The sequence below is a fragment of the Ooceraea biroi genome, chromosome 7, assembly GCF_003672135.1.
Source record: "Ooceraea biroi isolate clonal line C1 chromosome 7, Obir_v5.4, whole genome shotgun sequence".
Lineage (NCBI taxonomy): Eukaryota > Metazoa > Arthropoda > Insecta > Hymenoptera > Formicidae > Ooceraea > Ooceraea biroi.
In genome coordinates this window covers 16,065,523-16,088,557 of record NC_039512.1, presented here as the reverse complement: position 1 = coordinate 16,088,557, position 23,035 = coordinate 16,065,523, and the positions used below count along the sequence as shown (strand labels likewise).

Below are 23,035 nucleotides of genomic sequence, written 5' to 3'. Positions count from 1 at the left end.
TCCGCTCCGCGCCGCGCCGCGCCGCAACCTCGCCCCGCGGACACCCGCGCCTGCCTAAGCCGAGAAAGAGAGAGAGAGAGACTCCTCAGTAAGCTCGGAGCTTTCGACCGGTCCGTAGCTTGTGCTCGCTCGCGTCGTCGTCGACGTCGTCGTCGCCGTCGACGACTCGTTGCGACGCGTCCCGGCGCGAAACGCACCGACACGCGATCGCGCTAGTGACCGGTAACGATCGTCCTGATTCTCATTAAGATAAAGAAGCATCCCTTATCTGATCGGATCTAGAATCCTCCGGAAAACTGTCTGTGAGAGATCCGAGTGACAGTCGAGAGGTGTTTCGAGTGAGTGGAAGCTGCGGCGAGTCGCAGAACTCCTAGCTTGGATCTTGGATCATGGCATCGACGGGACGGAATGATTTATCAAAAGCTGTTGTCTGCGAACTGAGCGGTAGCCTGGCGAACGAGCCAAAGATTCTTCCGAGATCAATTTATTGCTAGATAATCGCGAAGAGCTTTCTCAGCCTCGGAGCTTCGCTTCTTCGACAACGGCAGGGATGAAGACGAAGAAAGGGAGACTCGCGAGGACGTCTGTGAGATCGATGCGGGTTCAAACTGGCGATCGAACGTCATCGGGCCACGTACTGATCCCGTCCCGTGCGAGTGGTCGTGGCGATCTTCGATAAAGAGCTCGCAAGGGTAGGCGCTCGCAGGGGAAAGGGTTTTTCTCTTCGAGGCCAGCGACTATTTGGGGAGACGATCGAAGCTGCGTGCGGAGGTGACGATGATCTCGCTTCCGGAAGCGGCCGGAGATCCTCTCGTTTAAAGCTCACGCCGGGCGCGCGTGATCGCGGTGATCCTGCCGCAGCGTCTCACGCCGAGGGCGAAAGGGATGCGCCGATCGCCCGATTGGTTTCGCGATTATATGGGGGCGCGCGTAACACTCTCACTTTCACTCGTAGCGCGTGATACGTACGTGGAATGAGTCGACACGAGGAGGAAATAAGGGACTGATTAATACGGGAAGCGACGCGATCGAGGGGTGATATTAAATCACGGATCCGTCGTGATTAACATCTCGCACGCGCGCGCCCACGCGCGCGCGTGGCAATCTTCGAACTCGTCTGCCAAACTGAGTAACCGGTGACGAGGCTCCGCAAAATGATGGAGAGCACGCCGTGACGGATGTATCGAACGCCGACGAACTTGAACGTGAGAAAAAAAATACGCGAGTCGCACGAGTACGCGTCTGCGTGATCGCGCGGCGACGGGTCCAGCGTTTCCAGTTTCGCAGCTCCGAATTTCGACGGTCGCTCTTTCATTCGCCGAGTAACTTCCAGTTCCGTCCAGTCGATCGCGGCTGAACGCTTTCGGAAGCACGTTGCATCCGTTGCGCGTGCAACGGGACGAGAATAGGACGCGGTCAACTAGCGAGCGTAATACTACCCTCGACGTATTTGAATTAAAGAGTTGCCAAGGGTAGCGAATGAAAGAGATACGTTTACCGCGAAGGGGTTGCGAGTGGCATCAAAATGAGAAGACGCGCGGGTTTTGTGCGTATTCCTGCGTTCAGTGACGATTACTTCAAAGAAGAATAGCGGCGGAAAGTTGGGGAGTGTTGTGGCCTCTTGAAATGACGTTCATTCGACATGATGACTGTGGACGAAGGACTCGATCGTCCATAAAGACGAGCATTTATTAGCAGCAGAGAATTGCGAATGACATTTTATTGGAATGATGGCTATTTCGGGTCAGACACGCGGGTGTGCCATATTTATAAGACGATCTTCACGAATGATTTACTGCAGGTGAGCAATACAAGTGGGGCTCTGTGTTTGTGTTAATTGAGTTTGTTATTCAGATATCGTGCAAGCAAGCGATTACATTCGCGTACCGAAGAATTGATTTTCTTCGCACATTCTTAAATGTGTAGGTGTACCTTACGTAAGTAATTAACATGTTCCATCCAATTAGTGCATCTGACAATTACATAAACTGTGCGTCAATGTTATAAAAAGCATGTAATTTAATTATGAAAAATACATTAATCTAAAAAATTAATTTGCATTTCTTAGAAGATATTGTTTTTCTTTTCTAAATTTTAAAGAATCTCGAATTGGAATTTGTTTTTAATTGCCTTCTTTGAATGTATTATGATTATAGTCTCCTAATAAATTCACGTAAATGAGATCAAGTTAAATGTAAAGATATTATAATAATAAAATATACGCAAGTTAACTTTAGAAATAAATTATTGACACATTTATAGAGTTAATTGCTCACTAAGGGATGTTCCGAATTGGCAAAAGTGGACATGTAATATGATTCCTCTCTTATAAAAGGTTTAGTCAAGTTTAGTTCATGAGAACGTTATCGCACTAATAGCTTTCAAGTTATAAGTTATTAAAGATGAAGAACTTTTAGTGAATTAAGCTGTAGTGAAGCAAATGAGTAACGAAACACATTATACCTACGTCATTCTGTTCAAATTTCTACTTGAATTATTCTTTAACGAATCTTTCCGATACTTACGAGATTTTCGAGAGGATGTTACGCTGTTAAATATTAAAATTTAATATCTTTCATAAAAAGATCGAACGCTCTCATCCATTAAATTTTAATTTAGATTCGAAGAATGATAATTAAGTGTTCACTTTACGTCAATTCTAGATCAGATCGTCATCTGATACATACATAGATAAATAATAAAGAATATATTTACACTTTTCAGAAAATTAAGTTCTCTGAAAAGCAGTAAGTTCATATTTAAGTATTCAGATATGTGCTTGAAGCAGAACGAGGGTCTACTTGTGACGAAAATTAACAGCGTAACATGACAGCATTCTGGAGTAACAATGATTATGATGCACTACACGGGCACGTAAATTATATTATTATATAATAACAGTTTCGCATACGAATACTCGTTGAGCATGTATCCACTCACGTCATCATGACATTCCAATTATCCGCAACCTCGGTTCCAATTTAACGGATAAAACGTCGCAGTCGCAAGAGCGAGAGACGCTCGCGGGGAAGATAATCATCGACAGGAAACGTATTAACAAGGGACTTAATGCGAAGCGGTTATTCTCGTTGAGAATTGCAGACGGCGGCGGCGGCGGCTAGATGCGGCTTCTTCATGAATATTGAATCGCGTAATTTCATAATTCAGTGATTAGACGTGGATTTCCCTGGTGGGTCATTGCCTTCGATCCACTCGCGAGGCTAAAAGGGAACGAAAACGCTTAAGAGACAGGCTGGAACGGGGGACGGAAGAAGGATCCCGCCGTATGCCAGCTACACGAGTCATACCGATGAGATATGAAATTCATGGGATCGTCCTCAATCCTCGACGCTTGTACAAAACGTTCAGAGCATTCCAACGAAATCATAAAATCTTCGAGTTTTCTAACGTTCGTATAAAATTTGGTTCTTTAGATTGCTCGAAATAACGACTGAAAAATTGCGTTAATGCGAGTTACATTGATACGTGGAGCAATAAAATGGAAAACTGAATTTTCCATACATTATCCCGTACATCTCTGTATGCTAAAGTTTGACGTGAATCGTCGAGAAACGTTCGTGTAATAAAAAAAAGTGGCGCGATAAAAAAATCGCGAAATAAATCTTTGTTGCCACTCGAGACCCTCGTTTCTATGAGACGATAAATTATAGAGAAGAAGAGAAATATTATTTCAATTACAGGAGGCAAAGAGAAAGGGAAGAACTTTCGCATCACGAGCAATTGTAAATTCTTTCAGATTCGAGTTCCCGCTACTCGCAAAGACGTACGCATACACTAGGAAACGAAAGGGCGACGAGATGTGAAGCTTCCTCATTCACACGACTGCCCTCCCAGACATAACTGAACGTTCCTATTGCGCTCGATGCACGTTACATTAAGCTCAAGGTGATATGGAAGCAGAAGACGAAGTAGATGATGAGTTGTCGGAGGCCACCGACACGGAAGTAATGAAACGATTTGCATTAATTGCTTTTGCCGTTACAAATGCGTGATATACGTTTTACGATAACGATGCTAAAACAAGTTGCAAATTAATAATTTATGACCAGAGCTTGGATATTGACGACTTAGAAATTGTCAAAGGCATTGAAAATTCTAGGAGTCGCAAGAATTCTTATAAATATTGCATCAAATGCTTGGAATAAAAATTGCCAGCCAAACGTTTTAAATAAATAGTGTTATTTATTTATTCTTTTATAGTAAAGAAATTCTATAATTATTATAAATTCCAATGGGATAGTGAAAACGTGTAAAAATAATGTAACGAATGATTAGATAATTTTGTTCTACTCTTTAGGCTAATCACAACAACAACCTTGAAAACTTTGAAACGATGAAAATCTCTACGAAACCGGTATCTTCTCGGACACCGGAGAAGGACGACTGCTCTTTAGTACGGTCGTCCAATCCCGGACAATCGGAAAACGTCGACTCCGCCGATGACAATACCGAAAAGTTGAAAACGTCTGCGCGACCAGAATCAAAAGTACCCCTAAGTACAAGCACAAAGACTGACGTGAAAGAAGGCGAGATTGTCAGGCTATGCAGGAATAAAAAGGTCAGCTGTCAGGACACCATACACGAGTACGATGAGGACGACAATCTCACGATGGATAGAGTTGGAAGGTAATTAATCCATAATCTAATACTGGCAAATGACAACGCTACAGTAAATCAATTGCTTTTCCTCTAATATTCTTAAATTACATTGTTATACGCGATAACATACGAGTATCATGAAAATAAAACGCTGATTCATCAAATCTTATTCTATTATAATATCTTTATAAATGCAAATTTACGTAAAGTTTTAAACACGTTAAATTGTTACATTAAAGGTACCTGGAAGCGCATCCTGCTGTGGTGGAAACATGGGTGCGGGAGAAAGCGAGCCTTCAGCTTCGACAAAAATTGCAGAAATCGTGTATACCACAAATGAAAGCACCGAGTAGTACGCCGAGCGTGGAACAAGAAGAGAACGTCCTCAGTCGTGGTAAACGTAATAGTGTCACGTCCGATCTCTTCCAGACCTGGCTGGCCTCGAGTTCACCTGCAAAGCGCTGCAGAAGCCCCAACAGGTGATTAACATGCCATCAGATAAATAAAATATCAGTTGCTTTTATATCTAAAACATTATTCTGCATTTTATATTAAAATAAATAACAAAATAACATAAAATGTAGAATAAAATAAAATCCATTTAAAATAGAATAAAATAAGTTCAATTTGATTGACTAAGAGATATCACTTATATATTTTATATATACATATATGCTTCTTTTTAATTTTTTAAAATTTATTTCTATATTAGAAGTACTTCTAAACTTTTTCGGAGCCAATCTGGCTTTGCTTCGTAATTAGCTATTGAATATGCATATGCACTGAACCTTCCAGGACTCATACCTCGCTGATGGGTCGACGCGAAGAGCTCGGTAAGCTGGACGACAGCGACTTGTTCATGGAACTGATAAGGGATGTGGCGAACGAGTTAGATATCAACATCCTCTGCCACAAAATCCTGGTAAATGTCGGCCTACTCACTCATGCCGATCGCGGCAGCCTGTTTCTGGCGAAGGGACCTTTGGACAACCGGTATCTCGTAGCGAAGCTGTTTGACGTCACGCAGGACACCGAGCTCGAGGAAGCTGTACAACGGGCAAAGAACGAGGAGATCAAAATACCGTTCGGAGTCGGTATTGCCGGTTACGTCGCGCAGACCAAGGAAATTATCAACATCAAAGACGCTTACAAGGTTTTTTTACTATTTTTTATACTTGACATTCTCGTTATTGGATCGATTCATTGAGCTTTGAACTTTCCGTTCAACCTTATTTTAATTATTACTACGATATTAATTATATTATAATGGCGATTATGTCATTTTTACAAAAAATGTAGCATGATAAAAGGATAATAATAAATTCCCCGAATAATCGACTAATTTAAATCGTTGACTCGGATATTATCAAAATTAAATAGATATTTCATCCTTATTAGGATCCAAGATTCAACAGCGCCATTGATATGCGGACTGGCTACAAGACAACCCTGATCCTGTCGATGCCGATCTGCAATTACGAGGGCGACGTCATCGGAGTCGCCCAGATCATCAACAAGACAAACGACAGCAACGAATTCACCAACAGAGACGTCGAGGTATTTCAAAGGTGGGTGAGAAAGCGTGGACGGTATACATTTGTGATATTCGTCACGTAAACGCGCTATAATAGCGGATATCAGTAACTATCGTTTCGACGAGATATTTGAGCGGCTACTAATGTGCGTCGAGCACAATCGCATCAACTGATTGCATAATAACAAGGCCAGTTACAGGACTATGTAATTGCTGTGTGCGCAATTATAATCGGCGCCGCGCGCGATCGATACGTTTATTAATACGATCGCGCATCTAATTTTACAACGCATCGATTACCCAGATACCTCACCTTTTGCGGCATCGGCATACAGAACGCTCAACTGTTCGAGCTGTCCGTACAAGAGTACCGACGCAATCAGATACTCCTCAATCTGGCCAGGAACATATTCGAGGAGCAGAACAACCTCGAGTGCTTGGTCACGAAGATCATGACCGAGGCGAAGGAGCTGCTCAAGTGCGAGAGATGCGCCGTTTATCTACTGGATCTGGACTGCGGCGAGGCAGTAAGTGTACCTTCGTACGCGAGGACGTAGCGATAAAAATTCTTACCGGATGTCGCTCGCGTTATCGTTCAACCACGATAAAGTCACAGAAAATACAAGACCATTCTTGAAACCAGTTTTATCACGAGCAGAAAAACGCATTTAATTAAACGCGTGTGTGTACAACGTTGTATTACGTAACGTGAAATTATTAATATGTTAATATCATTAACGTATTATGCAACATTTGATTAATTAAATTATATAATTAGATTAATGTTATTAATAATTTCACGTGCGATGCTAAATTAATAAAACGGCTTGCGCGATGACTAAAGGCACAATAAGAGATGCTAAGTCTCGTTCCAGGGACATCTCGAGAAAATCGTCGAGCGGCCCGGGAAATCGGTGCAAGAGAGCAGAAAGCCGTTGTCGAGAAGAGAGGTGAGTGGCACCGCCACGTGTTACTCGAATTCGTAAGTCTGATGATCTTTTTCTCTTTCCTGGCGGCTCAGAGCAACAACATCGACATGGAGGACATTTTCCAACAGCACGTGAGTATACGATCCTAAGATTCTAAAGCGAAATGTACATGTACAGAGCAATGTACAGTTATTTTACAGCGCTTCTGATATAACAAATATGCTCCATCGTTTTCTTCGTTTAATTAAACTTAAGTCGCATAATATTAAGCAACGTTGCAATTAAAATTTCAATTAAATTTTTCAATAGCTCTTTCTCTCCCTCAAATGATCGAAAATTTATCTAAATCTTTTATTAATATCTATATCAGGCAGTAATACCTTTAATTGTGTCGCTAGACGTAGTTTCTAATAAATTTTGAGATATATGTTTAAATTTAAATTCTATTAAAGATCATAATTTTGATAATAATAATAATTGAAGAACAATAATGAAAATGGCAATAAAGGAATATTACTACATAATTTGTATGCAGCGCTTTCATTACGTGTTCTCCATAGGCATCATCCGAGAGCAGCAAATTTACCATGGTTTTTGAGATGGAGAACGAAACGCAAGAGGCCCGAGTCTATCGACCGAGTACCAACGACTTATCGAGTTCCTTGGGACAGATCGCGAGATACGTCGCTGCGACGGGCCAAATTCTCAACATCGGCGATGTCACTACTTGGTTGAAGAAAGGCGTAATGGAGAGTGGAAGAGAACCCATCAGAAGTATCCTGTGCATGCCGATCGTCAATGGACAGAGGATCGTTATCGGAGTTGCTCAATTGATCAACAAGGTCTGAATTGATAATTTCTTTCCTTCTTAATTTTTAATCCGAAATAATCCGCTACTAATCTGTTATTGAATATTTGCATACGCATTACTATTAATTTGTATTTGATCCATAATAATCTCCTATTAATCATTTGCATGCTGTGTTACACATCCGATGCAAGTTTTGTTTTACTAACTTTTTAGTCACACGTTGCTCGAGTACAGATCACTGAGAGTCGAGCAACGATATTTCATTTCATTTAAATACATGTGTCTGCGCATCCAATATAATTTCATAATAATATAAAAAGAATGCACGATTTTATATTATAATAATATTATCTAATATCGTTAATATTGATGCTAATATTAAAATAAGAAGGTTTCTTATATAAAAATATTGAATCACGTATGTTTAAAAATATTTATGATCCATCAGCATAGAAGAAAGATGGAATTAAAATATTTTAAATATACGTCTTTTATAAAGTCATTAGAGTTGATGAATATTCATTAAAAATATTTATTGCAGGATAACGGTACCGCCTTCACCGATTCGGATGTATCGATATTCGAGGCGTTTGCCATCTTTTGCGGCCTCGGCATTCACAACACACAAATGTACGAATCCGCATGCAAACTGATGGCGAAACAGAAAGTGGCCCTCGAGTGCTTGAGCTATCATGCAACCGCCAACAACGACGACGCCCTGCGACTCGTTTCTGACGCGATACCATCCGCGGAGACGTATAATCTCTACAGCTACACGTTCATCGACTTCGATCTCACTGACGATGACACGTGTCGTGCTACCATCAGGATGTTCAAGCAGTGCGATCTTATACAAAAGTTCCACATACCGTACGACGTCCTGTGTAGGTGGATCCTCAGTGTGAAGAAGAACTACAGGTGAATATTCACGTCAGTCACATTTTTATCCTGCAGATCCTTTCCCTTTGTTCAATATGTGATTCTTCTACGATAACATCTGTAAAACAAATATCGATTTCAATTGAGTTTTACTTGAATGAGTTTAATCGCAAATTATTGTTATCGATAGACCGGTGAAGTACCACAATTGGCGGCACGCGTTGAACGTGGCGCAGGCGATGTTCGCGATGCTGAAAACTGGCAAGATGGAACGGTTCATGACCGATCTGGAGATCCTCGGTCTTCTGGTAGCCTGTCTCTGCCACGACTTGGACCATCGCGGCACCAACAATGCCTTCCAAACGAAAACAGAATCCCCGCTGGCAATCCTGTACTCGACCAGTACGATGGAGCATCATCACTTTGACCAGTGCGTCATGATCCTGAATTCCGACAGCAACAACATCTTCCAGAGCTTGTCGATGGAAGATTACAGACGGGTGATGAAGGTCGTGGAAAGCGCTATTCTGTCAACCGATCTGGCGATGTATTTCAAAAAGAGGAACAGCTTCATGGAGCTCATCGACGACGGCGAATTTGACTGGCAGAGCGAAGAAAAGAAAGAATGTAAGTTGAAGATTGCGAGTTTATTCGCTGAATTCTTGAATATCTTCCGCTCTTAAATGATTGTTTCATCTTTGTTACCCTTTTTCGCAGTGTTGTGCGGCATGATGATGACGGCGTGTGACGTAAGCGCGATCGCGAAGCCCTGGGAAGTGCAGCACCGAGTGGCAAAATTGGTGGCTGATGAATTCTTCGATCAGGGTGACTTGGAACGGCTTCAACTCAATCAGCAACCGGTGGCGATGATGGATCGCGAGAGGCGGGACGAGCTGCCGCAGATGCAGGTCGGCTTCATCGACGTCATTTGCTTACCGCTCTATAAGGTCATGTCGGAAACGTTTCCATGGATCCTGCCGCTCTACGAGGGTACGATGGAGAACCGGAAGCACTGGCAGGATCTAGCGGAAAAGGTCGAAATGGGCTTGACGTGGATCGATCGCGACACGATCGAGGAACCGGTGGAGGAATTTGTCTCTTACGAACCCAGAGATATCGAGTTCACGGTCACGACGTTAAACTGCGCTCACGCCGATAAGAAGGAACCGGTGCCGGACAAATCAGCGCTCGGCCGATTCGCCTCGTTGAGAAAAGGCAGTCGTACGTTGAGCAAGGGAGTCAGACACCGCATCAGTAGGTCTCTCTACGCTAGGAGCAGCTCGGAGGACGCCGGCAAATCAAAAGCGTTGCTGCCGGAGCGGAAAAATCGGAACAAGCTGTGTCTGCTCATTTGACGGCTAACTTCGACGACACTTGAAAGCATTCCCGAGTGATGGTCCATGAATGGCGACACTTGGAAATAACTATTTAGACGCGTTATGGAGCTTCCAGAACACAGAAGATGGAATCTTCAGCGTTCGGACTGCCTGGAAACGGAAGTTTCATTTAGGTGGAAGTGTGTGATCAATGAAAAAGGGTTTTAAGATGAACCCGAAAGTCGCTCTTATGAGAGAGCAGAATGAAGAGCGTGAAACGCAACAATAGAGAAATCATTGTCTGCTTTGATAACACAACGGAATTATTCTCTCGAAGAGTATCTGAACGACACGGATTAAAGTGCTCGAAAAAAAGTTTAAAACTTGTTTTACAGCAGCGAAGTACTTACGGGAAATGAATCCTTTTTAAGAATTTTCAGAAGAAAAAGAGAAAGGGAAAGAGCAACGGGCGTTGGCATTTGCAGAGATTGCTATACATTAAGTATAATTTTGTAATGGAAAAGAACTTGATTTAAAAGTTTAAAGTCGATCAAAAGAATTAAGAATCGAAAAAAAAATAGTACCAGAAGAATTAGCAGTGAAGAGAAATTAAATTTCATATAAATGAAATAAAAGATGATTGTAAAAAAACAGATTTAAAAAGACAATATCAATACAAAAACGCAACAATTATTAGATCAAAGATAAAATAACTAAAATAGAAGAAGAAATGCATAAAAGAATTCAGATTTTGTATCAGCAAAAAATCGATCTACTTAATAGATCATTACAAGATCAATTAGAATATTCTGTAATTGCTTATTTTATGGTTTTTTGTAAAAATAAGAAGAGTAAAGAGAATCTTCATGTTGTTTGATAGATTTGAACACGAAGCGAGTCAAAGCTACAAAGCGAAATTCAATACACTTACACATTATTGACACATAAAATTTGATATATAATACAAGTGAGGATTGTAAAATCGAAATAATTGCATATTTACATAAATATGCTCTCTTGAGAGAATTCTTGAGAGAAATAAATTCTCTCTTCAGAGAATTCCTAAAAAAAAGAAAATATATATATTTCCTAAAAAGAAGAAAATATTCTATTATTTCCGACTTCACTACACCAGCTGTAGAAAACGAGGAATCAAAGTAACGAAATAGTAACACTAATGGTGAAATTCCGTGGTGCAAAAGAAAAGAAAGATAAATTGAACACGATAATTCGAAGAAAGGAAGAAAAAGGAAGAGAAAAGAAGGAAAAGAGCAAGAAGCGTACCTGGAATGGTCTCACGAAGAATTCTGCATCGGGTCTCGAGAAGACTGTTGTGCTCGTAGATTTTAAGGCGATAACACGTAGACACGATATTACGTAACAACGTGAGACATGTACATTTAGTCGATGGCTAGGTAGATAAAACTTGACGGTCCGTCGTTGCACCTCACAACGACATTGCTCATAATCGCAATCCTGTAGAACGCGAAGGAGTGTGCTAGGTGTGCATGCGAACACGCCGGGCGTCATCGGATGATAATGATGATGATGATGATAATGATAATGATGAATTCAATTTTGACAATCTTTTTGTATCACACTTCGATGATATTCTAGGCTATATAGTTTGAAGGGAAAAAGAAGTGAGAGAAGGGAAAGGGTGAAGAGATCGATGACGTATCGCTTACAGATCGAGAATCTCCGAAGTCGGACTCGCGGACACGCTGCTCCACGATGTACAAAAAGTTTCATTGTTTCATTATTCTTCAATCTTTCTTCGCAGAGCGATTTCCACGATAACGAAGAGGAACGATCGATAACGTTAAGATAAAAAAACTTGCTCAAGTCAATTTCTTGATGATTCCAATGAGGTTTCATGTTCTTCAATTTTTCACAACGAAGATTTCTAAGTAAATGATCTTACAATCTTATTAATTCTATAAAAGACGATTATTTAAACATATATTTGAAATATTAAGTTTCGTGAGAATAAAACTTTACATTTTGAATTCTGTAAAAGAACAATATCATAAAAGTGAATAAATTCCAAACGTTTTAAATCATGTAGACAATGAATCGTTTGAGCATATTGAAATTTGTAAGTAAAGAATTTTAAGACAGTAAACACGTGCAGTATTTTCAATTTTGTACGTAAAAAAATAAAAAAATTTTCATTCTATAAGAAAGAAACTTCTTTCGAGGAATTCAAAGCTAAAACTCAAGTAACTGTTAATATGATTGTGTGTGTGCTTAAATTCAAGAATATTCATTCTTCGGTCTTATCATTGTATACGTGTATATAAAATAAATCGTAAATATATAACGAGGAGCGGCACTTTCATGCCACGGTGCTGGTAGACAGTGGCACGCACACAATGATAATTGAATCGTGCACATACATGCATGTGCACAAATCCGTGATGCGAGCATGATCACCGCGAGTCCATCACTTATTTCCAGTTCGACTTTTGTACGTTGACCCTTCGGGAGATTGCCGTAAACGTGATTTACGCTACTTGTGTTATCGCGTTAGCGTTTTCATTGTTCAGTCATTACGAGCGCATCTCGTTTGAACGACTCTGATCTCTTGGTAATCAATGTACAATAAATAATTCGATCCTTTTTGCAATTTACATTGTCACTTCGATCAAATTGTATGGGATCGCGAAAAGATTTGCGCAAAACTTGCGTATCACTGCATTATTTTTTACAGAATCTCTCGAGCGCATTGTTTTCGGATGTGAGTCAAAGATTTGAGCAACACAAGAGTGAGAGACTGGTTTCTAGTCTTTTGATATAGCTGCGAATCAATATGCCTATCAAAGAAATTGTTGCACATGGTTAAATAAAATCTGGATGTGCTCAAACAATCGTGCAAGTATACTGAATTATTTGAAACCTTTCGTGAGCCTATAACAAATATAGCCCATTCTTATATTTAAGCTTTTACATAAAATATTATTTGAAAGTTACTACACCCTTTAACAAAAACAGAATTTAATTATAGATTGTGACGAAAGAATTGATACAACTTTTCGTGGTAAAGTATTTACCCCGCTAGAAGGAGAGTCGACAAATTGCAAATGCAATACATATATTGCAACGTAAAGCTTGCAGTACTTTCGTGCACGAGTTTTTCATCATGATGCTCCGCAGACAGTATTAATTCTATCATCTGCGTACTCACTCAGCGCGTTACCATTAACTTGATACACGTGTTGCATCTTGGAAGCAGGCAGTTAATTCGATACTTCCTGGGTCACATCGTGTCACGTAGTCACGCCGTGCTGGCTTGAAGATAAACTTTGATAATTCGCAACACAGTTTCAATAACTGCTATTCCTCCTGGATGTAACAGCATCCAATCTATATTCGATTTCTCATGTTTTTTCAACTGTTGACACGCAGCCATTAAAACAACTACCCATTTTATGTAAAAAAAATTAAGTATTAATTTATATACACTTATACATAGAATATCCTTATTAACCATAATTTAAACTGTTTAAACTAACTCACACAAAATCAGTGATTTAACGTTACTTTGTTGCCGCTAAAGAAACCATCATCGACAAAAATCGAGGGCAGATTTTCAAAATTAGAGATACATTTACATCGCTTTTTATTATTAAAACATTTAGAAATTACACTCGTACGATGGTGTCCTTTACAATTACGAATCATCAATCCAATATTGGTCCTACTAATTAAATTAAGTATAACAAACGATTTCCTTCTGCTTCTTTTATATTCTTTTTATGTTCGACGATTAATTCGCTATATATACATCGTATGCAAACATGCGTGTTGCATGCAATCAGAGCCTAATGCACGTAATATTGCGACGTCCAAAAGAATTAGTTAACGAAAACTTTCCACAGTTAGGAAATTCCCTTCCTCTCGCTTCCCGTTTCCGGATATATCTCTTCCGTCTGGAAATCGGGGATCCCTTCAATCATCTCTCTTCGATGTTCTCTAGCTCGTACGAGACTTTCTCGTTCGTGCCAGAAAGTCGTACACCGAGGCAGTGACACGCTTATTTGGCAAGATTCTTTCATCAACGTCGCATTACAACGTCGGACAGGCTCCACGCACATTGTGACCAAGAACGAGAGAGATCGTTCGCCATTGTATGCGATGCCGCGGTAAAGTACGCGCTAAATTAACAAGCGCGATCGATATCAATTTCGGTAAGCTCAAATTCCGACCATAGTCACGATAAATTATTATCCACTCGTGTATATTAACACATTCGCGCCCGGCGGTTCTGACGCGAGAGCCTTAGCTGGACGCCGCCTACAATTTCCAAAACTGTAGCTGAACACCGCAAGGTTCTGCTATTAAAATGGGAATGAATATAAAAACTATTGTTTTATCATATCAGCTTATAACTACTTGTTGTTTCGCAGTCAAAAAAATTTAGATGTTAGAAATGCAAGTTGAAAAAATTGAAAATTTAAATATGGAAATGTTAAAACTGAAAAAGCAATCTAAAGATGCAATCTTAGTCATTGTAAAATGTACGTAACTCGTTGTAAATACGAAAAAAGATATCGTAGAACTACGTCAACGGCAATCAGTTATAGATTTTGAAATGACGTAAAACTAAGTTGCCGGTTACGAATGTGTTAATCTTTATATTATTATATTATATATTATATTTATTCCGATGAGCACGTAAAATTTACATCGCATCGGAAGTCGAATTTATCGAAAATAATCTGATTCGACGTTTGCTTAGATGTACCTGGTAAAAAAAGAGGAAGAAAGAGAGACAGAGAGACAGAGATACAGAAAGAGAGAGAAAGAGAAAGAGAAAAGTAAGAAGTTGCGCCAAAAATATTGTTTCTGTTAATATTAATTGCGGTGCGGTGGTACCTTAGGCTCCCAAAGTGCATAAGAGAAAGTAAAAACTAGATGTGGTGTTACGTCGTTGTATCGTTTGAGATCATTGTCATTTACTAACTAATTCACAAGAATGGAATAGAAGACGTTTGACGTAGTCGCGAGCGGTATATCGAGTACTCGCAAACTAAGACTAGCGGCGACGGCGCCTCAACGGGTGTCGAATTCGAGTATCGGTTCGGAAAGTCGATTAAAGCGGCGTGCAAAGTCTCGCGCTGCATCGCAAATGGTGTTTGGTTTATCCTTGATCACAATGCCGATCGATTAAACATATTCTACTTTTTTTTGTTAATTCACCGCTTTTATACAAGTTTTGTTTTAGCCAATCCACAGATTTCTTTAGCGCAACGAGCAGTTCGTTTGCGCCAGTGATTTTTCAATCGAATTCATCAATTCGCCTTCGCTATCGAGAGGCATCTACCCGCGCGACGAATAAGACACCCCCGTCCGGTGTACGTACGTATGCGAAATAAAATTGGTGCTTGTTTTTTGCGCGTGGAAACACAAGCGCAATGGAAGATACGTCGCGGAAGATGAAAGAAACGTAAAATCATTCGTCGAATGCACTCACTGAAAACGAAACTTACGTAAATCCAAGTTGCACCACACACGTTATTGATTTAGCTCTCCTTTAGTTCTCTCGATCGCCAAAAAATACGCGCCAAGACACTAAAAACTCGAATGTTAGCTTCGTTAGATTAATTCACGCAGACACGCATTTCACTCACGTCTCGTTAATTAAATGCAGATGATATGACAAAGTCGTAAATAAACGGTAAAAAAATATGTAGACCCCGTGTGTATCGTATACGCGGCGAATCAACGTAGCGACTCGTACCGCACAGAACTGAACCGCCTCGTTCATCGGTAAAAACTGCAAACGATGAAGCTACGCTCGTCTCCTCCCTTCTTTCCGCACCTCGATTCGTCGCGCATATTTCATATACTTTCGTATGTTATATGTTCTGTACGCATATATATAGAAAATTGAAACTTATTACCAAGTACCACGGCTTCGTTAGACATCCACGCGCGCTTCGACGCACGCTCTTCCTCGCGAATGTAGAAGCTGCCACTTAGGATCGAGAGCGTCACCATCGCGAACGTCAACGGACACGGGACTCCCTTGCCGCGATTAGGCCAACCTTCCGTGAGCTTGTACCGTAACTAGATCGACTGACAGATGAATCTACGGCGACAGCGAAATTTCCGCATGTACATTCTCCTCCTCTCGCAGTACACGTCCCTTTTTTTCTGGCGAATCTCAGTCTAATCTACGTTGACTTTGTTTTAGAACTAAGTACGAGGCTCGACCCAGCAACAGCAAGAAAGTTCCGGGCTCCATCGCGCACGCATTCGGCAAGATCAAACCCGCAAGATGCACCTGAGCAGTTTGGCGGCCCAGATTCAGATATCATCTCATCTCTGATGAAGATTTGGTTTCTTTAGGCGCTGCAGGATTGCCGCGCCTTACGAAACTGGCTCAAACTAGCCGGTATACTCCGTGATCGTGTCGGCAAGCACTTATGAGCACGCGCATGTCCGTAATTCTAGCGAGGTAATGTCCGGAGTGCTGCGTGGAGGGTCACATGAAGAACTCTCTGGATCGGCTAATATGCAGTCACGACGCAGGTCTGTCCAGTACCGAGATCTCTATTAGCCTGAGGCCGCGGGTCGTTGGGTCTGTCAGTAGGAGGCCGCGCGGCTTGTACACACGATCGTTCTGCTCACTGACGAATTTCGCGACCTTGCGCAGACACTTTTCGTAGTGCGTTTCCGTGCATATGCTTATTAGATAACCTGTGAGACAGTACAAACAGCTCTCGCAGTAAGTGGAACAGCTGGCACGCTCCGCTTCCACGAAATAGTTGTTCAGTTGATTGATAGTGTACTCGAACAACTGTCGGTCCAACTGAAACAGAAAATACGTCAAACGATGAGTATTTCCTGCTACTGAGTATAGACTCTTTTAAAATAATTTTAAAACAATAATAAAGTAAGATAGAATAAAATCTAAGATGCAATTGACAATGTAAATTATCAATTCTTTTAACTTCCCGGAAAGAAAGTTTTATCGACCCCATTTATGCATATTGTGTAGAAACTAGAATATTAATCAAATGTTTTATACTATTGCAATACTTACTCTACTTTCCAGTTCTGTCGGAAACCGAGTTTGGAACTTGACCATTGTACCTTCGCTGTAATCACGTTGTATAAAGACTTTTTGACAGTTCTGTGGAGGCCCTCCACCTGCCTGCCCTCGTCCCGCGGACATGTCTTCCAGCGGAGTGAGGGCAGCATGATTGCCCTAGAAAGTGTCATTTCATTCAGTCATTTCGACCAACACTATCTACTCCATTACTTCAAACTTAAATCATAAAAACATTATTAATCTATATTCCACTGTTAATTTTTTATCTATTATTTGATGGGTATATATAGTTAGCTTTGCATATAATAAATGGTAAACGATAACACTGTCCATGGCTGTCAATGTAGACAATGGTGTTAAGTCTTAGGATCTCAAACTTATATACTTTTTTTTTATGGTAAACCTCCTCAGACTGTATGCACAATAACCTCTTCAAACTTGCAGTCTATAGAATAAAATGTGACAACACACGTTGTGTTACCCTCTTTAAAGTTTTCAACAATTTTGTTGTTTTTATATTTCCTTCCTTTCTTACAAACAGGTCACGAGACATGCTTGATGTCTTTTCACATTAGTTTGTATAAATCGATAAGTATTACACTGTGACTGTTATTGTTGACGTGAAAACCACTACTCGACATTAGTAATCAGCCTGCACACATTGATACATTTATCCGTCACGAGTGACTCGTTTTAAATCACGCTTGTAAGGCGAACTCTTCAAATCCGCTGTTCACAAAGCCAAACTTAACATTGACACTTGAGCCTTCAATTTTTTACTCGAAAGTTCTCGTCACTTTTCACTTTGGGTATCATAGCTGCGGCTAACCACAAAACCGCACCCACGTCTCGCCTCGAGGATCGCGAGAATGAGCAACCGCGTTCCCGTTCGTTTCACTTCGAATTGTTTACTCACTCCAAGACCGACGATCGACGAGAGAACGCGACACAGACGGACTTTTGCAAAGTTGTTGAGGCAAAAAAAAAACTCGGCAAGACAGTTCCTGACTGAGCGATAACAGGAAGGAAGCTGCCGACTGAAGAGGGCGAGGGATGGACTTACCAGTGGCATTTTGAGCTTCGTCTTGCCGGTGGTATGCTGTACGCTTCCGACGAAAGATGGGCTCAACCTCCGTCGTGGCGCACAGAACTGCCCCCGATTTCTCGTGCGCGAAACGGCGCGACGATGACTCGCCGAGAGAATCGCGAAGCTACCGTTGTCGCCCGCTGCGCACGGACAGCTCCACTAGCGACTGCCACGAGCTGCGCACGCGCAGGCGCCTCGCGTTGCGGCCAGCTGTGAGTTGAATGGCTGCGTTGAGCAGAAAAAGTTGTTTTGCAACTGTAAAACTCGTGTCCGATTGGCAGATGCTCTTAATTTTGATTCAATCTAAGAGCACGCACCAATCAGATTCATGAATCTACTGAACAGGGCCATTTATTTGATCCGTACTACACCACAACTTGATTTTATAGCGCCAATCAACTTGCGAATCAACTTTTCCATAACAGCTGATTGACTGCATAATTCCTGATCGAGATCTCGGATCGATTATATATCAAAATAAATTTCAGAAATATCAAAAATATGAAATAAACTTAAAATTGATAGTCTTCTAAATATTTTTTTATATATTTCATGAGTTAAAAATCAGTTAGTACTTTCATCTCGAAATCTTATAAATTTATAAATTTACATAAGTAAATATAAGATGATAATTTATATAATTTGTACAGGGATAATTTATATAAGTAAATATGATAAGATAGAATACAAAAAGTATAGGAAAAGATAGAGCCTTAATATATCCTGGAAGTTATAAAATAAAATATAATTTACATAAATCAAATACTGTGTATTTTTTATTTCTTATTTCTTTACAGTTCTTACTTATTCAGTTTTTCAGTTTAAAAAACTCTTATTGTCATCGTCTTATGATATATATGTAGTTTGTTATAATAAAAAAAAGTATTATAATAAACTAGATTAATAGAATTTTAGTCAACTTTTATTGACTTTACCATTTCAATAATTTCAGACATCAATTTCTTTTGCACTTCTCGTCTTTAACCGTTTTTAACAGTGATCCTACAAATTCCATGCAGATATCAACAGAATCTTTTTGTTTTCCCTCCAATAGAGATTGCAGAGTTAGCTTATTTACGGAGTCAATTATTTTATCATCAGAATTCTCAGAATGTGTACTTGAAGTCTTTTGATGCTCAGGTGAAATGGTAGAACCACAATTAGAGGATGCAGACCGAGATGCAACTGGCACTGAACTGGTATTTGAATTAGCAGGTGTTGCAGATAGGCCGAAACAAGTTGGAAATATTTCACTGGCTTCTTTTTGTGTTGGTAATGTTGGAGTTATTGTATTGTTATTGTATTGTTGCATGAGCTTGATTTCAGAGAATTTTCAAAAGAGGTTAGAAATTCCTTGTAAATATCCAACAAATGTACAAGTTTTGTGCTGGACTCGAAATCCGGCCTCTCCTGCGATTTAATTTCTTCACATTGTTTTTCGCTTAATGTGCGGTGGTCCCCAAACATGGTATTGTTCTAAACGAATAAACAATCGAAGAATAAATACAAGACTTTAACTTTTAGATACTTTTACTTAATATTGTTGTTGATAGTTACACTTTTCTGACTGCTGCTCTCACTTATTTCCATGCAGACAGTTTTTTGTGGAACAAAGTGTTCTAAAAATAAAAGCATTTCAAAATATCAAAGACCTGGAATATAAACCTGAAGTACAATCGGATGGAGAAGTGAGGATTTTCAATTGCAATAAAACTGGAATTTAATATCATGCAACATTAAGGTCACGGTATAAAAAATTATTTATACTGTGTTCACGTCGTCTGTCTCGCTCCATGATCTCTATTCCATGACATCTTCTGAGATACACGGTTGCACACACAAACACTGCAGATAGAAAATAAGTTGAACGAAACGCGCCTGATACAGTGTTTAATCACGTTGCCTCCACCGTACCGATTGGTGCATGCAAGGAACCAAGTACGAAATAATAAACACGACATCATATACTGATACACTATCATGACGATGACAGCTGATGTCACGTCTATTAAGTTGACACAGCCACTTTAGCACAATCAAATAAAACATTCATAGAAATTTAGTGCTCTTTTGTTGCTAATTTGTTGCTCTATTCCGGATTTTGTTGCTGCAGCCATTTCTTAAAACACAGTGGCTGTGCTAGCTTAAGTTTAAAGTTAGCACAGCCATATTAAAAAAATTTTTTTAAATAAAAAACAAGGCATAATTATTTAGTGCTATTTTGTTGCTTCATTCACAAATTTGTTGCACCACCCTTATCATCGGAACACTACCCTTAACTATTGCACATTTAGCACAACATCCTAGAACTCGAATTTCAGGAAAAATTACGACGGATTATGTCATTTCGATTTTGTTGCTTCACTTTTGATAGCTGTAGTCGAATTGGTAAAGACGTTATGGATTGTAGGGAGATTCATGTTCGAACCCTGGCTAAAGAGACATTTTTTGCAATAAATTGGTATTGAAAGTAACAGAACCCATGTAAAGCTGGACCCCCACCAACACCAAAAATGTTCATAGCTATCAGAAAATTTAGTGCTAGTTATGTGCTAATTAGTTGCTCTATTCCCGATTTTGTTGTTCGAATCGTTTAGCAGGAAATTGCGATCAAAATAGGAATTCCATCTTAACGTTAAGCCGGCCTCTCCCATATTGAAGAAACTATATAGAGTGCTCGAATCAACAAAACAACTACACTGGAATTTGTTGCTATTTTGTTGCTCTAAGATAGTGTAAATTAATTTAAAAAATATAATACTGTTTAAAAGATACTAACATCCGCGAACAAGTACAACGCAACGCGTCATAACTCTACCGACAAAACTCATTGCAAGAAGGTATTGCTAAAAATTACTAACCATAAAACACTTTTACATGAATAAGTATGTACAATAATTAAACCACACCTAAGTTAAATATATTAGATATATTAGGAATGTGATTTAGTTTTGAGGGTTTTGCAACAGATGGCCGTAGTGTCAGTTTGTTCCAATAGCTGTTTCCGATAACTGTTGTTTCTTACGGTGTTGACCATTATCCATAACATTTAGTAGCATTATAGCAATAACAGTCGTGTTTATATCATCGTAAAAATGCAACTTCCGAAAGCTCTTTAGCATTTTCGACATGCGTTGCTTTTGTTTTTTAATCAAAAGAAAACTGCGGCTGACGGTTATAGAATTTTTGTGGAAACTTATGGTGATTCTGCCCCATCAATTAAGACGTGTGAATACTGGTTTAGACGCTTTAAAAGTGGTCATACTCATGTGAAGGACAAAGAACGCTCGGGACAACCAAGAAAGCTTGAAAATGCAGATTTCCAAGCATTATTGCACGAAAATCCAACAGAATCCACTTCAGAACTTGCCAGAGCATTAATTGTTGATCGTACAACAGTTACCAAACATTTACATGAAATGGGAAAAATTCAGAAAGAAGGGAAATGGGTTCGACATGAATTATCGGAAAGTGCTATTTGAACATTTGCATTTCGTTGATCGCCAGGCAAAAAAAGAAGAGTCCTTTGTCTCGGATTGTTACTGGGGATGAAAAGTGGATCTATTTTGATAATCCGAAACGCAGAAAATCATGGGTGGATCCAGGCGAACCATCAACATCCACTCCGAGACGCAATATTGACGGTTCAAAAGTAATGCTCCGTATTTGGTGGGATAGTGTACTATGAGCTGTTAAATCCGCATGAGACTGTCACGGCTGATCGTTATCGACACCAATTGTACAAGTTGAAGCAAGCATTGGACGAAAAACGACCACCAATTGCGAGTAAAGGACGGAAAGTGATTCTTCTTCGTGACAACGCTCGACCTGACGTTGCGTTATCAGTGAAACAAACACTATTAGAGCTTGAATGGCAAGTCTTACCGCACCCCGCGTATTCTCCATGCGATTATTATTTGTTCCGGTCGATGCAACACGCTTTAGAGGATACACACTTTCATAATTTCGAAGAAGTGCGAAAATTCGTCGACGAATGGATCAACTGAAAAGAAGAGTGATTTTATCGTGGTAGAATTCATCTCTTGCCAGAAAGATGGGAAAAAGTTATAGAAAACGAAGGAAAATATTTTAATTAAGGTATTCATTCATTATCATATTTAAATACATGCGTTTTTGAGCAAAAAAACCCTCAAAACTAAATCACACTCCTAATAAAATGCCACGCCAATATTCAATTCCAACTGAAGCAGTTATTGTTGCACCTCTACGGCTAGGTTATGATAGTCCGGTCTCACGCGACCTCAATCGATCGTAACCGATTCGAGATCTCGATCGGAATTGTGTAGCCAATCAACTTGCAGCTTTTCCATAAGAATTTTCGGAGTGGTTCGGAGCGTCATTCAGCGAAAATCTAATAACGTTGTTCAACTGTTGAGTCTGCTGAATGCAACAATTGCCTGCTAGCATAGATTGCACATAGTTGCACAGTTTTCCTGTCCAGACGCATTGTCTGCAACGTCTTCAACTGCCCAGGTAAAACAGTGTATAAAATAATAAAATGTTGCGTGTCGATAGCCTTATACAGGGTGTCCCGGGTTTTAACCGACAAACTGCGGGAGCATATTCTACTAGTAGAAATAAGAAAAAATTCTTATATCGAGTTTGCTTAGAAATGCTTTATTACAAAGTTATAAACCAATATTGAAAAGAAATATGAGATAAGTAACAACGGAACATAGTGTAGAATTTGGAAGGTCCAAGATGTTTATGTTACGTGTATTCACATGTATTCATGTTCACTATGTTGAAACGATTCAGTATGATTGTTACTTTCACAA

At 39.9% G+C, this 23,035-nt stretch overlaps 2 protein-coding genes across 9 annotated transcripts; one reads left to right on the top strand and one right to left on the bottom strand.

Annotated features, from left to right (window-relative positions):
• Positions 1 to 91: 91 nt before the first annotated feature.
• On the top strand, positions 92 to 12,959 carry LOC105274963 (cGMP-specific 3',5'-cyclic phosphodiesterase). Of its 8 annotated transcripts, none has more exons than XM_020034464.2 (14): positions 92 to 692; positions 1,462 to 3,409; positions 3,758 to 3,965; positions 4,319 to 4,647; positions 4,860 to 5,099; positions 5,416 to 5,773; positions 6,019 to 6,188; positions 6,459 to 6,681; positions 7,030 to 7,104; positions 7,167 to 7,214; positions 7,644 to 7,925; positions 8,436 to 8,812; positions 8,964 to 9,400; positions 9,491 to 12,959. In XM_020034464.2, the coding sequence occupies exons 3-14, from the start codon at positions 3,912 to 3,914 to the stop codon at positions 10,126 to 10,128; spliced, it is 3,231 nt and encodes a 1,076-aa protein (XP_019890023.2). In that variant the 5' UTR covers positions 92 to 692; positions 1,462 to 3,409; positions 3,758 to 3,911; the 3' UTR covers positions 10,129 to 12,959. The 8 variants fall into 8 exon arrangements, with proteins under 8 accessions (XP_019890023.2, XP_026827308.1, XP_019890017.2 ...); XM_026971507.1 differs by having other exon boundaries at positions 92 to 1,801; positions 1,855 to 1,937; XM_020034458.2 differs by having other exon boundaries at positions 92 to 1,801; positions 1,855 to 3,409.
• A 735-nt stretch (positions 12,960 to 13,694) lies between these two features.
• LOC105274950 (golgin subfamily A member 7) lies at positions 13,695 to 18,360 on the bottom strand. Its single transcript, XM_011331450.3, has 3 exons — positions 18,213 to 18,360; positions 17,141 to 17,305; positions 13,695 to 16,906 (listed from the first exon to the last, which is right to left on the bottom strand). The coding sequence occupies exons 1-3, from the start codon at positions 18,219 to 18,221 to the stop codon at positions 16,616 to 16,618; spliced, it is 465 nt and encodes a 154-aa protein (XP_011329752.1). The 5' UTR covers positions 18,222 to 18,360; the 3' UTR covers positions 13,695 to 16,615.
• Positions 18,361 to 23,035: the final 4,675 nt, after the last annotated feature.